Source organism: Anomaloglossus baeobatrachus, chromosome 8, assembly GCF_048569485.1.
Source record: "Anomaloglossus baeobatrachus isolate aAnoBae1 chromosome 8, aAnoBae1.hap1, whole genome shotgun sequence".
In the NCBI taxonomy this organism is placed as follows: domain Eukaryota; kingdom Metazoa; phylum Chordata; class Amphibia; order Anura; family Aromobatidae; genus Anomaloglossus; species Anomaloglossus baeobatrachus.
The window spans coordinates 640,001-654,682 of NC_134360.1; the positions used below are offsets into that span (position 1 = coordinate 640,001).

The window sequence follows — 14,682 nt, forward strand, 5'->3', positions numbered from 1 at the left end:
ACCTGAAAATGGCATCCACCAACGTTCACCATCCAACCTGACGGAACTGGAGAGGATCTGCAAGGAAGAATGGCCGAGGATCCCCAAATCCAGGATCCCAAGAAGATTCATGGTTGTACTAGCTCAAAAGGAGGGTGCTTCAACTCAATACTGAGCAAAGGGGCTGAATACTTATCACCATGCGATATACTGAGCAAAGGGGCTGAATACTTATCACTGTGAGATTTCAGTTTTTCTCGTTTAAGAAATTTGCAAAAAATTTCTACGTTTGGTGGTTTTTTTTCTGACAAGATGGGGGATGGGCTGATGGGGGATGGGGTACAGAGTGTACATTAATGAGAACAATCGAGATTTGATTTTCTGGTGGTCTTGACCTCTGTGGACAATTTTTGCCACACATCTGCTCATAGGGGTCTTTTTGTTTTGCTTCACTTTGACACCATATTAAGGGATTTTTTTGATTATGCATTAATCAGAACAAAAATGATCTTTTGTGAATTTACCAAATGGCTGCAATGAAACAGCGTGAAAAATGTAAAGGGGTGTGAATACTTTCCGTATCCACTGCATATAGATCTCCTCTAAATATGTATATATGTGTACATACGTATGTGTTTAAATATATATGCATGTATGTGTTTTATTGTATTAACATTTATTAAAAAAAATTGTTCCGATGTATAGTTAGTCCTATTCCTACACCGTGACGTACTATCCTGCTATAATGTTATCACCACTGTCTTCATCCAGAGACCGAGCCGCGGTTGTTATTTACCGGATCTTGGATGGGGCAGACAAGGTGCCCGTCGTGCAGGTGGACAGTAATGGGCGGCTGGCATCGGGCTTTCTCACTGGACTTTCCAGCTTAGAAATTAATTCCCAGGAACCCTTTGGAATCAATCAAACCATTATTGTGTCTGTTAAGGTAATTTTCCGAGTTTCCTTGTGCTTAATGACTATAATAATTAGAGGGGTTGTTCCAGAAACAAAGATCTTGGAATAACAATAATTTCCACAATTGGACGTTATATAAAATGTTCTAGTGCTGAGATGATGTTATATACGTGTCCCTGTGGTGCACTGTGTAATGGCCGTGTCTGATCTATTGATTAAAATCAGCTTTGTTAGTTGTAAACCTTTTTAACTTTTGTGTTTTGTGCTATTTAATAGCTTTAAACTGTTAGTGATTGATGTCTTTTCTGCCATGGCCTGTAATACTTCATATGGTGCTGGGTCTTATTAAACCGAATCTGTCACCAAGTTTTTGATCTCTCGTCTGAGGGGAGCATGATATAGAGACAGAGACCCTGAATCCAGCAAAGCATGCCTTAGTTTGCTTAGAGTTTTAGATGCTGCATGTAGCAGAGCTCAGAAGGCTGTCTCCACCCACACCACAGCTCTCTGTGTACATGGTCTATTGCAGGAACCAGAAGAAACGTGGATTAAGCTGAAGTTTTCCTCTACAGCAGTGCAGTTTCATCCACGTTCTTCTGGTTCCTGCATACTACTCCAGCCTCTGGACTTGTGGTCCTTGTGGCAGCTGTTTCTGCCTGTACTAATGATTGTGAGTGACACAGCCATATACAAGGTGAGCACATTAAGACAGTATGCCTCTTATATTTTGATAAGTCCCTATTGCTCTTGCTTTGTCCACAGCATTTCAGGTTTACAGTGTCTATTGAAAGAGAGCTGCTAAGTGGGTGTGAACGGACGCCTGTCAACCCCATTCAATATTGGAAATGGCACCAGACAGGGATGCCCTCTATCACCATACCTATACATTTTGGTAATGGAATCCCTGGCAAACGCGCTTAGGAAAAACCCCTCGATAAAGGGGTTACAGATAGGACCAACGTCTCATAAACTGGCACTGTTTGCAGATGACCTCCTGATATATGTGACACAACCAAGGATTAGCTTACCCGCCATACTACAGGAGTTTGAGACTTTTGGTGGACTCTCCAACTTTAAAGTAAACCTACAAAAAACAGAGATCCTAAACGTATCGCTACTAGAGATGAGCGAACCGGTCCCGGTTCGGCTCGAGGCGGTTCGCCGAACGGGGGGTCTGGCTCGAGTTCGGCTCGTCGAACGTTCGACGAACCGAACTCGAGCCCATAGGAAACAATGGCAGGCAATCACAAACACAGTAAAACACCTAGAAAACACCCTGAAAGGTGTCCAAAAGGTGACAAACAACTCACAACATAACACAAACACATGGGAAAGTGACAAGGACATATACTCATGTGAAAACAAAACAGCTGGACAAGGAAAAAGAGGGAGACACACAGATATATGAGTATATGCAAAGAAACATCGATTCCATTATTGTGCAACTTGAGCCCTGCTCATTTTAGGCTTCCAATCTGGATAAATTGCCTGAGCTCGCCACGTACGCCTTGAGGATCTTGTCGTGTCCTGCAGCCAGCGTTCTCTCGGAACCTGTCTTCAGTGCTGCTGGGGGTCTGCTGGCAGATAAGCACACGTGTCTGTCCACTGACAATGTGGACCTGGCTCTCAGAGGACTTTTCTTCCCCTGGGTCAGCCAGGGGAGGCGAAAGGCACGCGTATTTTTGAGAGTGCTTCATGCAAAGCATCTTTTTCTTTGTCAAAAGGGGGGCTCAACCGATGCCAGTCAAGTGGGGTGTGTGTGGCCCAGTTAGTGGCAACGAGGGAGACTGTGGTTGGAGTCCCCTCGCTGTGTCTCTAAAAGAACCAAGATGAACAAGTCATGGCTCTCAGAGGACTTTTCTTCCCCTGGGTCAGCCAGGGGACGGGAAAGGCACGCGTATTTTTGAGAGTGCTTCATGCAAAGCATCTTTTTCTTTTTCAAAAGGGGGCTCAACCGATGCCAGTCAAGTGGGGTGTGTGTGGCCCAGTTAGTGGCAACGAGGGAGACTGTGGTTGGAGTCCCCTCGCTGTGTCTCTAAAAGAACCAAGATGAACAAGTCATGGCTCTCAGAGGACTTTTCTTCCCCTGGGTCAGCCAGGGGACGGGAAAGGCACGCGTATTTTTGAGAGTGCTTCATGCAAAGCATCTTTTTCTTTGTCAAAAGGGGGGGTCAACCGATGCCAGTCAAGTGGGGTGTGTGTGGCCCAGTTAGTGGCAACGAGGGAGACTGTGGTTGGAGTCCCCTCGCTGTGTCTCTAAAAGAACCAAGATGAACAAGTCATGGCTCTCAGAGGACTTTTCTTCCCCTGGGTCAGCCAGGGGACGGGAAAGGCACGCGTATTTTTGAGAGTGCTTCATGCAAAGCATCTTTTTCTTTGTCAAAAGGGGGGGTCAACCGATGCCAGTCAAGTGGGGTGTGTGTGGCCCAGTTAGTGGCAACGAGGGAGACTGTGGTTGGAGTCCCCTCGCTGTGTCTCTAAAAGAACCAAGATGAACAAGTCATGGCTCTCAGAGGACTTTTCTTCCCCTGGGTCAGCCAGGGGACGGGAAAGGCACGCGTATTTTTGAGAGTGCTTCATGCAAAGCATCTTTTTCTTTTTCAAAAGGGGGCTCAACCGATGCCAGTCAAGTGGGGTGTGTGTGGCCCAGTTAGTGGCAACGAGGGAGACTGTGGTTGGAGTCCCCTCGCTGTGTCTCTAAAAGAACCAAGATGAACAAGTCATGGCTCTCAGAGGACTTTTCTTCCCCTGGGTCAGCCAGGGGACGGGAAAGGCACGCGTATTTTTGAGAGTGCTTCATGAAAAGCATCTTTTTCTTTGTCAAAAGGGGGGGTCAACCGATGCCAGTCAAGTGGGGTGTGTGTGGCCCAGTTAGTGGCAACGAGGGAGACTGTGGTTGGAGTCCCCTCGCTGTGTCTCTAAAAGAACCAAGATGAACAAGTCATGGCTCTCAGAGGACTTTTCTTCCCCTGGGTCAGCCAGGGGACGGGAAAGGCACGCGTATTTTTGAGAGTGCTTCATGCAAAGCATCTTTTTCTTTGTCAAAAGGGGGGCTCAACCGATGCCAGTCAAGTGGGGTGTGTGTGGCCCAGTTAGTGGCAACGAGGGAGACTGTGGTTGGAGTCCCCTCGCTGTGTCTCTAAAAGAACCAAGATGAACAAGTCATGGCTCTCAGAGGACTTTTCTTCCCCTGGGTCAGCCAGGGGACGGGAAAGGCACGCGTATTTTTGAGAGTGCTTCATGCAAAGCATCTTTTTCTTTTTCAAAAGGGGGCTCAACCGATGCCAGTCAAGTGGGGTGTGTGTGGCCCAGTTAGTGGCAACGAGGGAGACTGTGGTTGGAGTCCCCTCGCTGTGTCTCTAAAAGAACCAAGATGAACAAGTCATGGCTCTCAGAGGACTTTTCTTCCCCTGGGTCAGCCAGGGGACGGGAAAGGCACGCGTATTTTTGAGAGTGCTTCATGCAAAGCATCTTTTTCTTTGTCAAAAGGGGGGGTCAACCGATGCCAGTCAAGTGGGGTGTGTGTGGCCCAGTTAGTGGCAACGAGGGAGACTGTGGTTGGAGTCCCCTCGCTGTGTCTCTAAAAGAACCAAGATGAACAAGTCATGGCTCTCAGAGGACTTTTCTTCCCCTGGGTCAGCCAGGGGACGGGAAAGGCACGCGTATTTTTGAGAGTGCTTCATGAAAAGCATCTTTTTCTTTGTCAAAAGGGGGGGTCAACCGATGCCAGTCAAGTGGGGTGTGTGTGGCCCAGTTAGTGGCAACGAGGGAGACTGTGGTTGGAGTCCCCTCGCTGTGTCTCTAAAAGAACCAAGATGAACAAGTCATGGCTCTCAGAGGACTTTTCTTCCCCTGGGTCAGCCAGGGGACGGGAAAGGCACGCGTATTTTTGAGAGTGCTTCATGCAAAGCATCTTTTTCTTTTTCAAAAGGGGGCTCAACCGATGCCAGTCAAGTGGGGTGTGTGTGGCCCAGTTAGTGGCAACGAGGGAGACTGTGGTTGGAGTCCCCTCGCTGTGTTTTACATGCTTTTAGAAGGGCATGAAATGGCTTGGAGGTTGACTTTCATCATATGCAAACTGTTGGCTACCAAAATGCTGCCTTTCCAACAACTGTGGTTATAGGCAATGAGGAACATACTGATGAAGATGAGACGCAGATACCCGATTGGGATGACAACTTAAATATTCGGTCAGGGCAAGAAGAAACTCGGTCTGAGGGGTAGGGGAGTGCAAACACAACAATTGATGATTAAGTTCTAGATCACACCTACTGTCAACCCACAGTCAGACACTCGAGGAGGTCAACAGAGGCGGTGGAGGAGGATGCAACCGACGTCGAAGTAACCTGGCGCCTTCCTGGACACAGTCGGAGCACTGGTAGCACGTCTACAACTGCATCCTCAGCCACCACTCTGCCTCTGAGCATTATTCGGGGTGGATCAACAGGTCGCATGGCCTCTAAGCCTTGCCTAGCCAGGTCCTTTTTTGACATAGAAAAAGATCGCCCAAATTATGTGATCTGTAAAATTTGTCATGGTTCTCTTAGTAGAGGTCAAAACCTCAGCAGTTTGACAACTTCTTCCATGAATCGTCACATGAATAAATATCATATGGCCCGATGGGAAGCTCACCGTGCTGCAATGCGGCCTAGCGGAGCGAACCATCCACCGCCTGCCCCTTCCAGTGCATCCGCGCGCTCGTCATCTTCTAGGACTGTGGGGACAGCTGTCACACCTGTTTTTCCACCCACAACTTCCACCACTGTAACCGCAACAGGCAGTTTGCTTGGTAGGTCGTCAGTTGGTTTGGAAGGGGAAACAAGTGAGTGTGTACAGCTCTCTCAGACATCGATAGCACCAACTTTGGATGAAGGCAACATCATGTCTCCGCCTGCACTTTCCTCACAAAGCTGCATTTTTCCAGGGACACCCGACTCAACACCGTCTACACACAGCAGCCAGATCTCTGTCCCTCAGATGTGGTCAAATAAAAGGCCACTTCCTGCGACCCATGACAAAGCGAAGAGGTTGACTCTATCCCTCTGTAAGCTGTTGACTACAGAAATGCTGCCTTTCCGCCTAGTGGACACACAGGATTTTAGAGACCTTATGTCTGTCGCTGTGCCCCAGTACCAGATGCCTAGTCGCCACTACTTCTCTAAGAAAGGTGTGCCCGCGCTACACCAGCATGTCGCACACAACATCACCGCTTCCTTGAGAAACTCTGTGTGTGAACGGGTGCATTTCACCACCGATACTTGGACCAGTAAGCATGGACAGGGACGTTACATGTCGCTGACTGGCCACTGGGTAACTATGGTGATAGATGGTGAAGGGTCTGCTGCACAAGTCTTGCCGTCCCCACGACTTGTGTGTCAATCCTCTGTCTGTCCAAGTTCCGCCACTGCTTCTGCATCCTCCACCTCATCTGGGTCCTCCACCTCCGCCCCAAGCCTGCCTGGTCAGGCCACCAGCGTTCTCACTGCGCAGAAGGAATCACGCACCCCTCATTACTATGCTGGTAGCAGAGCGCAACGGCATCAGGCGGTCTTTAGCTTGACATGTCTTTGAAATAGGAGTCACACAGCGACTGAGTTGTGGGCAGCTCTGGAGACTGATTTTGATAAATGGTTGTCTCCACTCAACCTGCAGCCTGGTAAGGCCGTGTGCGACAATGCTGCAAACCTGGGTGCGGCCCTTCGCCTGGGCAAGGTGACACACGTGCCTTGTATGGCTCACGTGTTTAACCTTGTTGTCCAGCAATTTTTAACACACTATCCCGGCCTAGATGGCCTTCTGACCAGGGCACGGAAACTGTCTGCAGTGCTCACTTCCGCCGTTCAACCGCCGCACCTGAGCGACTTGCATCGCTCCAGAAGTCTTTCGGCCTGCCGGTTCATCGCCTGAAATGCGATGTGGCGACACGCTGGAATTCAACTCTCCACATGTTACAGCGACTGTGGCAGCACCGGCGAGCCCTGGTGCAATACGTCATGATGTATAGCCTGGGCCAACGAGATGCAGAAGTGGGGCAGATCACCCTGATGGAGTGATCTCAGATCAAGGACCTATGCACCCTTCTGCACAGTTTCGACATGGCGACGAATATGTTTAGCGCTGACAATGCCATTATCAGCATGACGATTACAGTCATTTACATGCTGGAGCACACGCTAAACACTATTCGTAGTCAGGGGGTGGGACAACAGGAAGGGGAGGAACTACAGGAGGATTCATATGCGCAAGACACAACAACATCACCAAGGTCCAGACGTTCATCATCACCAACGCGGCAGGCATGGGACCATGGGGGACAGGGATCAACAAGGGCGCATGGTAGCAGGTGAGATGTTGAGGAAGGTGCAGGAGGACATGAAGATATGGAGGACGAACTGTCCATGGACATGGAAGACTCAGCAGATGAGGGGGACCTTGGTCAAATTTCAGTTGAAAGAGGTTGGGGGGAGATGACAGAGGAAGAAAGAACGGTTAGCACCTCTATGCCACAAACACAGCGTGGACTTGGTGCGCATGGCTGCGCAAGACACATGAGTGCCTTCTTGTTGCACTACCTCCAACATGACCCTCGTATTGTCAAAATTAGAAGTGATGATGACTACTGGCTTGCCACACTATTAGATCCCCGGGACAAGTCCAAATTTTGTGACATAATTCCACCCATAGAAAGGGACGCACGTATGCAGGAGTATCAGCAGAAGCTGTTACTCGATCTTAGCTCGGCTTTTCCACCAAACAACCGTGCAGGTGAAGGGAGTGATTCTCCCAGTTGTAACTTGACAAACATGGGACGGCCTCGTCATCTTCAACAGTCTACCCGTACCAGTAGGACCGTATCTGGTGCTGGTAACAGCAATTTTATGGAATCTTTTCATAATTTTTTTAGACCCTCCTTTGCAAGGCCACCAGAGACAACAAGTCTGACACATAGTCAACGGATGGAGAGGATGATACAGGAGTATCTCCAAATGAACATCGATGCAATGACTTTGCAAATGGAGCCTTGCTCCTTTTGTGCTTCAAATCTAGAAAAATGTCAAGAGCTCTCCAGTTACGCCTCGAAGATTTTGTCGTGTCCAGCTGCCAGCGTTGTCTCTGAACGTGTCTTCAGTGCTGCTGGGTGTGTGCTGACAGATAAGCGCACGCGTCTGTCCAGTGACAATGTGGACAGACTGACGTTCATCAAAATGAACAAGTCATGGATCCAGAAGGAATTTACTACCCCTGTGTCATCCTGGGGAGAGTAAATGCTTGTGGATTTGGAATGTGCTTGATGCAAATCAAAACATCCTGTTTGCAACTAGGGCACAAGTGCTGCCACTGATAAGGTGTCTGTGTGGGGCCCAATTTTTGGAAAAAAAGGGAGACTCCGCTTGGAGTAACCCTTGCTTGCTGTGTTTTTTAAAAATGATACAAGATGAACAGATCTGAAGGCAAGATGAAGCCAACATCATGTCTCCGCCTGCACTTTTCTCACAAACCTGCATTTTTCCAGGGACACCCTACTCAACACCGTCTACAGACAGCAGCCAGATCTCTGTCCCTCAGATGTGGTCAAATAAAAGGCCACTTACTGCGACCCATGACAAAGCTAAGTGGTTGACTCTATCCCTCTGTAAGCTGTTGGCTACCGAAATGCTGCCTTTACGCGTAGTGGACACACAGGATTTTACAGACCTTATGTCTGTCGCTGTGCCCCAGTACCAGATGCCCAATCACCACTGCTTCTCCAAGAAAAGCATGCCCGCGCTACACCGGCATGTCGCACACAACATCACCACTTCCTTGAGAAAATCTGTGTGCGACAGGGTGCATTTCAACACAGATACTTGGACCAGTAAGCATAGACAGGGTCATTACATGTCACTGACTGGGCACTGGCAAACTATGGTGAGAGATGGAGAAGGGTCTGCTGTACAAGTCTTGCCGTCCCCACGAGTTGTTTCAATCCTTGTTCTGTATGTAGAAGTTAATACACTGCTTCTGCCTCTTCAACCTCGTGTGGGTCCTCTACCTTTGCGCAAACCCTGTGTGGTCAGGCCACCCTTCCTTGCAACTGCGCACAAGGACTACCACACACCTCCTTACTATGCTGGCAGCAGAGCTCAATGCCATCAGGCGGTCAAAGTTTTACTTTGAAATGTATGGGAAATGTGAGTCACACCGCTATTACAGAGAATAGTAGTCAGGCAGGGTCAAAACATTAATTGAGGAACAGGAACAGAATGGGACGGCCAGGACTTAATCAGAAAACAAGCAGAGGTGAAATGCGTATCGGCCAACAAGGTACATAAACAGCAAGCAGGAAAAGTAGTCAGGTAACAAGCACACAAAATCATAAAACTGAACTGGGGGTAAAATTAACCAGAGGTTCATAGCTATGTCTGGCAGTGGTCTGCAGACAGGATGGGCATAAAAAAGGGTGTGGTGTCTTCCCATTGGTTGTAGCTGAATGATGGTATTTCATCTGTGAGATACCCACCAGCTACATTCAGCCAGAGATTCTGCATCTGTCAAGGTAATGCAGCCCAGTGGGTGAGCATAACCTGCGTCCACCTGCGCCGCTGGCATCGACTACTCTCCCATCATCAGCACTATTCATGAAAGGAACACGTTGTCACCTGGCGACCGGAGTACAAATTGACGGAGCGGACTCCGTTGGTGACTTAACAGCCGTGTGCGGCAATGATGCAAACCTGGCTGCGGGCCATCCTCAGGGCAATGTGACACACGTGCCTTTTATGGCTCACGTGTTGATCCGAATTCTCCAGCAATTTTTAAAACACCATCACGGCCTACATGGCCTTGTGCAGCGGGCACGCTCGCTATGTGCTCACTTCCATCGTGCGCACACAGCAGCTCAACAACTTTCATCACTCCGGAAGTCTTAGGGTCTGGCAGTTAAACGCCGGAAATGCGATGTTCCGACACGCAGGAATTGGAATCTGCACATGTTGCAGCGTGTGTGGCAGCACCGCAGAGCCCTGCTGAAATACGGTAAGACATATAGCCTGGGATAAGTTGATCCAGAGGTGGTGCAGATCACGCTGCTGGAGTGGTGTCAGATCAAGGACCTATGCACCCTGCTACACAGTTTTGAAATGTCGACGAAGATGTTTAGCACTGGCAATGTCATTCTCAGCGTGACAATTCTGGTCATCTACATGATGGAGCACACTGTAATTATTATTCGGAGTCAGGTGTTGGGACAAGAGGAAGGGGAGGAAGTACAGGAGGAGTCATATGCGGAAGGGATAACAAGATCTACGAGGTCCAGATGGTCAGCGGCACCTATGCGGCAGTCATGGTGAGGGAGAGGGATTAACAAGGGCGCATAGTATCAGCAAAAAGTGTTGATGAAAGTGCAGGAGCCCATGAAGAAATGGAGGACGAACTGGCGATGGGCATGGAAGACTCAGCAGATGAGTGAGAGCTTGCTCACATTTCGGTTGTGCGAGGTTGTGGGTAGAGGGCAGAGGAAGGATGCACGATTCTCACCTCTCTGCCACCAACACACCAAGGACTTGGTCCTCCTGGATGCACAAGACACATGAGCGCCTTCTTGCTGCACTACCTACATGACCCTCGGATTGTATGAATTTGAACTAATCCTGAATACTGGGTTGCCACACTGTTAGATCCCCGGTACAAGACAAAATTTGGCGAACTAATTCCTGCCATAGAAATAGACGCACGTATACAGGAGTATCTGCAGAATGTGGTACGCAATCTTAGATCTACTTGTCCACTAAACACCAGTGCTGCACAGAGTGAATCTCAACGCTTTGTCATGGATAGGAGGAAATGGTCTTTTACTTGTCCACATCGGAGGGACCGAGGGATGGCTGCTGTGCTGAGATGGCGTTGAGTACGGTGTCCCTGCACAGTTGCACTTTTGGTCATATCCCAAAATGAGTTGAAAAAGGACAGATGCTGTTGGAAAGGGGAACAGGTGTGTTGGAAAGGGGAAAAAAATTTTGGTCCGTGGATTTGGTGGTTAAACAACTGTAACATTTGCTGAAGAAACAACATCTGTTACAGTGGGACTGGCAGATTTGGATAAAGTGGTATATAATCTGTGACCGCTATATAACAAAAATTAATAAGAAAAGAAAGAGAAAGGTATATATCACCTTCAGCAGTCAGTGTCCACCGTGCTCCCAGTTGGAAAAGGAGAGGTTGGCAACTTGAAGGTTTGGTGGAGGATACAGAGCTGTGTGGCTATGAAACTAATAGTAGCCTGAACCGAGTTAGACGCCATTCGGATCTGGAGACTGTGAGCCCTGTTAGCGTCACAGGGTCCACATGCCCACCCAGCCCAGGAACTCCCTGTTAACAACACAGGGGCCATTGAGTACGCTGACCGTGTGCGTAGGGGCCACACCTGTGGACAGCAGGCGCATCAGCAGCAGCAGGCCTGTTAATGCCACTGGGCTGCACAAGCAGGACTGTTAGGACAGGAGCTGGTCTTAACCGTTCTGCGTTACCAACTGTGGTGGTGGCCTGCATCCACCACCCTATCCCTGCCTACCTCTGGCCTAAAGCCGCAATGGGTTCAACACATGGAGGTGTGCTCTTTCGGAGCATAATAGAAGACTGCGCACCTCCTTGTTGGCTCCAGCCCCTTTTATAACCTGGGTCCGCCCCAAACCAGGGTGAACCACAATGCACCTCCTGGAGACAAAAGCAGAGTGACACGTCATGAGTGGCATAACTAGCGTCCTATTTGGAAACGCAACTTCAATGATGACCTCATGGCTGCCATGACCCAAACACCTCACCAGTCATCGTCTGACCATCAATAATGCGGTGACAAGTCATAGGTGTGGGCCTCTGCAAGCCATTTGGGAGGACACCTGATGCCCTGTGGTCTATATGGGACCCCCACATCAGGGCCAGGGCCAAAGAGTTCATTACCGGACCTAGTCTCTGATGCAGGAAGTGCCTGAGCATGCTCAGTAGCATGAAATACAGTCTCTGAAAAAAGACTATCAGCTTTAGCATGGTGTCTAGGCACAAAACAGGACTTAGACCCGGCACAGAATGCAAGCACCTGTGCAAAGAGGCTTTTCACACTTAGTGTGGGAGCATGCGCTGTATCCCGAAATGAAGACTTAGCGTCAGGAATGGCACAGTCAGGCTGAGCATACTCACTAGGCGAAACACTGTAATTATGCTGCAGCTGGGGTACATCGGCACACGCATGCGCACTAGCTGCCTCTCCACACTTAGACGTGGAGGGGAAATTTGTCTTGGAGATGCTGTCTATGAACAGAAGGAAAAGCTAAAGGAAGCCTGACTTTCTATCCCTCCGAATTATGAAATGCAGCAATGAATTCCATGAGTTTGCTATAACATTAGCGTAGCTAAATGTGCATGAGGGTGTGATGTAGAGGTGCTAGAAATAGCTTGTCACCAGTGGGGCACTAATGGAATACAACAGCCAGTTCTATGATGCCACAAAATGGCAGTATTTTGTGCTATCATTATAGCTTATTAAAAACAGAGCACGAGGTTGTCATGCAGAGGTGCTGCACATAGATTTGCAGTAGTGTGAATAGACAAAAGTACAATAGCCACGTTTAGGATACAACTAGGTACAGTGAGTGTTTGCTAGTATAATGGCTGAGTTTAAAAAAGTTTGAGTGTGCAATGCAGGCAGATGTCCTGCAAATATCGTTCCAATACTGTGAATTGACAAAAGTACAATAGCCACGTTTAGGATACAACTAGGTACACTGAGTGTTTGCTACTATAAATGGCTGAGTTTAAAAAAGTTTGAGTGTGCAATGCAGGCAGACGTGCTGCAAATAACGTTCCAATACTGTGAATTGACAAAAGTACAATAGCCACGTTTAGGATACAACTAGGTACAGTGAGTGTTTGCTAGTATAATGGCTGAGTTTAAAAAAGTTTGAGTGTGCAATGCAGGCAGACGTGCTGCAAATAACGTTCCAATACTGTGAATTGACAAAAGTACAATAGCCACGTTTAGGATACAACTAGGTACAGTGAGTGTTTGCTAGTATAATGGCTGAGTTTAAAAAAGTTTGAGTGTGCAATGCAGGCAGACGTGCTGCAAATAACGTTCCAATACTGTGAATTGACAAAAGTACAATAGCCACGTTTAGGATACAACTAGGTACACTGAGTGTTTGCTAGTATAATGGCTGAGTTTAAAAAAGTTTGAGTGTGCAATGCAGGCAGACGTGCTGCAAATAACGTTCCAATACTGTGAATTGACAAAAGTACAATAGCCACGTTTAGGATACAACTAGGTACAGTGAGTGTTTGCTAGTATAATGGCTGAGTTTAAAAAAGTTTGAGTGTGCAATGCAGGCAGACGTGCTGCAAATAACGTTCCAATACTGTGAATTGACAAAAGTACAATAGCCACGTTTAGGATACAACTAGGTACAGTGAGTGTTTGCTAGTATAATGGCTGAGTTTAAAAAAGTTTGAGTGTGCAATGCAGGCAGACGTGCTGCAAATAACGTTCCAATACTGTGAATTGACAAAAGTACAATAGCCACGTTTAGGATACAACTAGGTACAGTGAGTGTTTGCTAGTATAATGGCTTAGTTAAAATGAGTTTGAGTGTGCAATGCAGGCAGACGCGCTATGCAAATGTCTTTGCACTAGTGGGACTATAGCAAAGTCCAATAGCCACGTATAGGATGCCACTAGGTACACTGAGTGTTTGCTAGTATAATGGCTTGGTTTTAATGAGTTGGAGTGTGCAATGCAGGCAGACGCGCTCTGCAAATGTCTTTGCACTAGTGGGACTATAGCAAAGTCCAATAGCCACGTATAGGATGCCACTAGGTACACTGAGTGTTTGCTAGTATAATGGCTTGGTTAGAATGAGTTGTAGTGTGCAATGCAGGCAGATGTGCTCTGCTAATGTCTTTGCACTAGTGGGACTATAGCAAAGTCCAATAGCCACGTATAGGATGCCACTAGGTACACTGAGTGTTTGCTAGTATAATGGCTTAGTTAAAATGAGTTTGAGTGTGCAATGCAGGCAGACGCGCTATGCAAATGTCTTTGCACTAGTGGGACTATAGCAAAGTCCAATAGCCACGTATAGGATGCCACTAGGTACACTGAGTGTTTGCTAGTATAATGGCTTGGTTAGAATGAGTTGTAGTGTGCAATGCAGGCAGATGTGCTCTGCTAATGTCTTTGCACTAGTGGGACTATAGCAAAGTCCAATAGCCACGTATAGGATGCCACTAGGTACACTGAGTGTTTGCTAGTATAATGGCTTAGTTAAAATGAGTTTGAGTGTGCAATGCAGGCAGACGCGCTATGCAAATGTCTTTGCACTAGTGGGACTATAGCAAAGTCCAATAGCCACGTATAGGATGCCACTAGGTACACTGAGTGTTTGCTAGTATAATGGCTTGGTTAGAATGAGTTGTAGTGTGCAATGCAGGCAGATGTGCTCTGCTAATGTCTTTGCACTAGTGGGACTATAGCAAAGTCCAATAGCCACGTATAGGATGCCACTAGGTACACTGAGTGTTTGCTAGTATAATGGCTTAGTTAAAATGAGTTTGAGTGTGCAATGCCGGCAGACGCGCTATGCAAATGTCTTTGCACTAGTGGGACTATAGCAAAGTCCAATAGCCACGTATAGGATGCCACTAGGTACACTGAGTGTTTGCTAGTATAATGGCTTGGTTTTAATGAGTTGGAGTGTGCAATGCAGGCAGACGCGCTCTGCAAATGTCTTTGCACTAGTGGGACTATAGCAAAGTCCAATA

At 47.8% G+C, this 14,682-nt stretch overlaps 1 protein-coding gene across 1 annotated transcript in view; it reads left to right on the forward strand.

The window, feature by feature from the left end:
• NUP210 (nucleoporin 210) overlaps positions 1 to 14,682 on the forward strand; it is a 315,482-nt gene that overhangs the window by 228,212 nt on the left and 72,588 nt on the right. Inside the window, exon 30 of the mRNA XM_075321239.1 lies at positions 751 to 925. Within this exon, the coding sequence (XP_075177354.1) occupies positions 751 to 925 (175 nt within the window). The remainder of the gene's footprint in view (positions 1 to 750; positions 926 to 14,682) is intronic.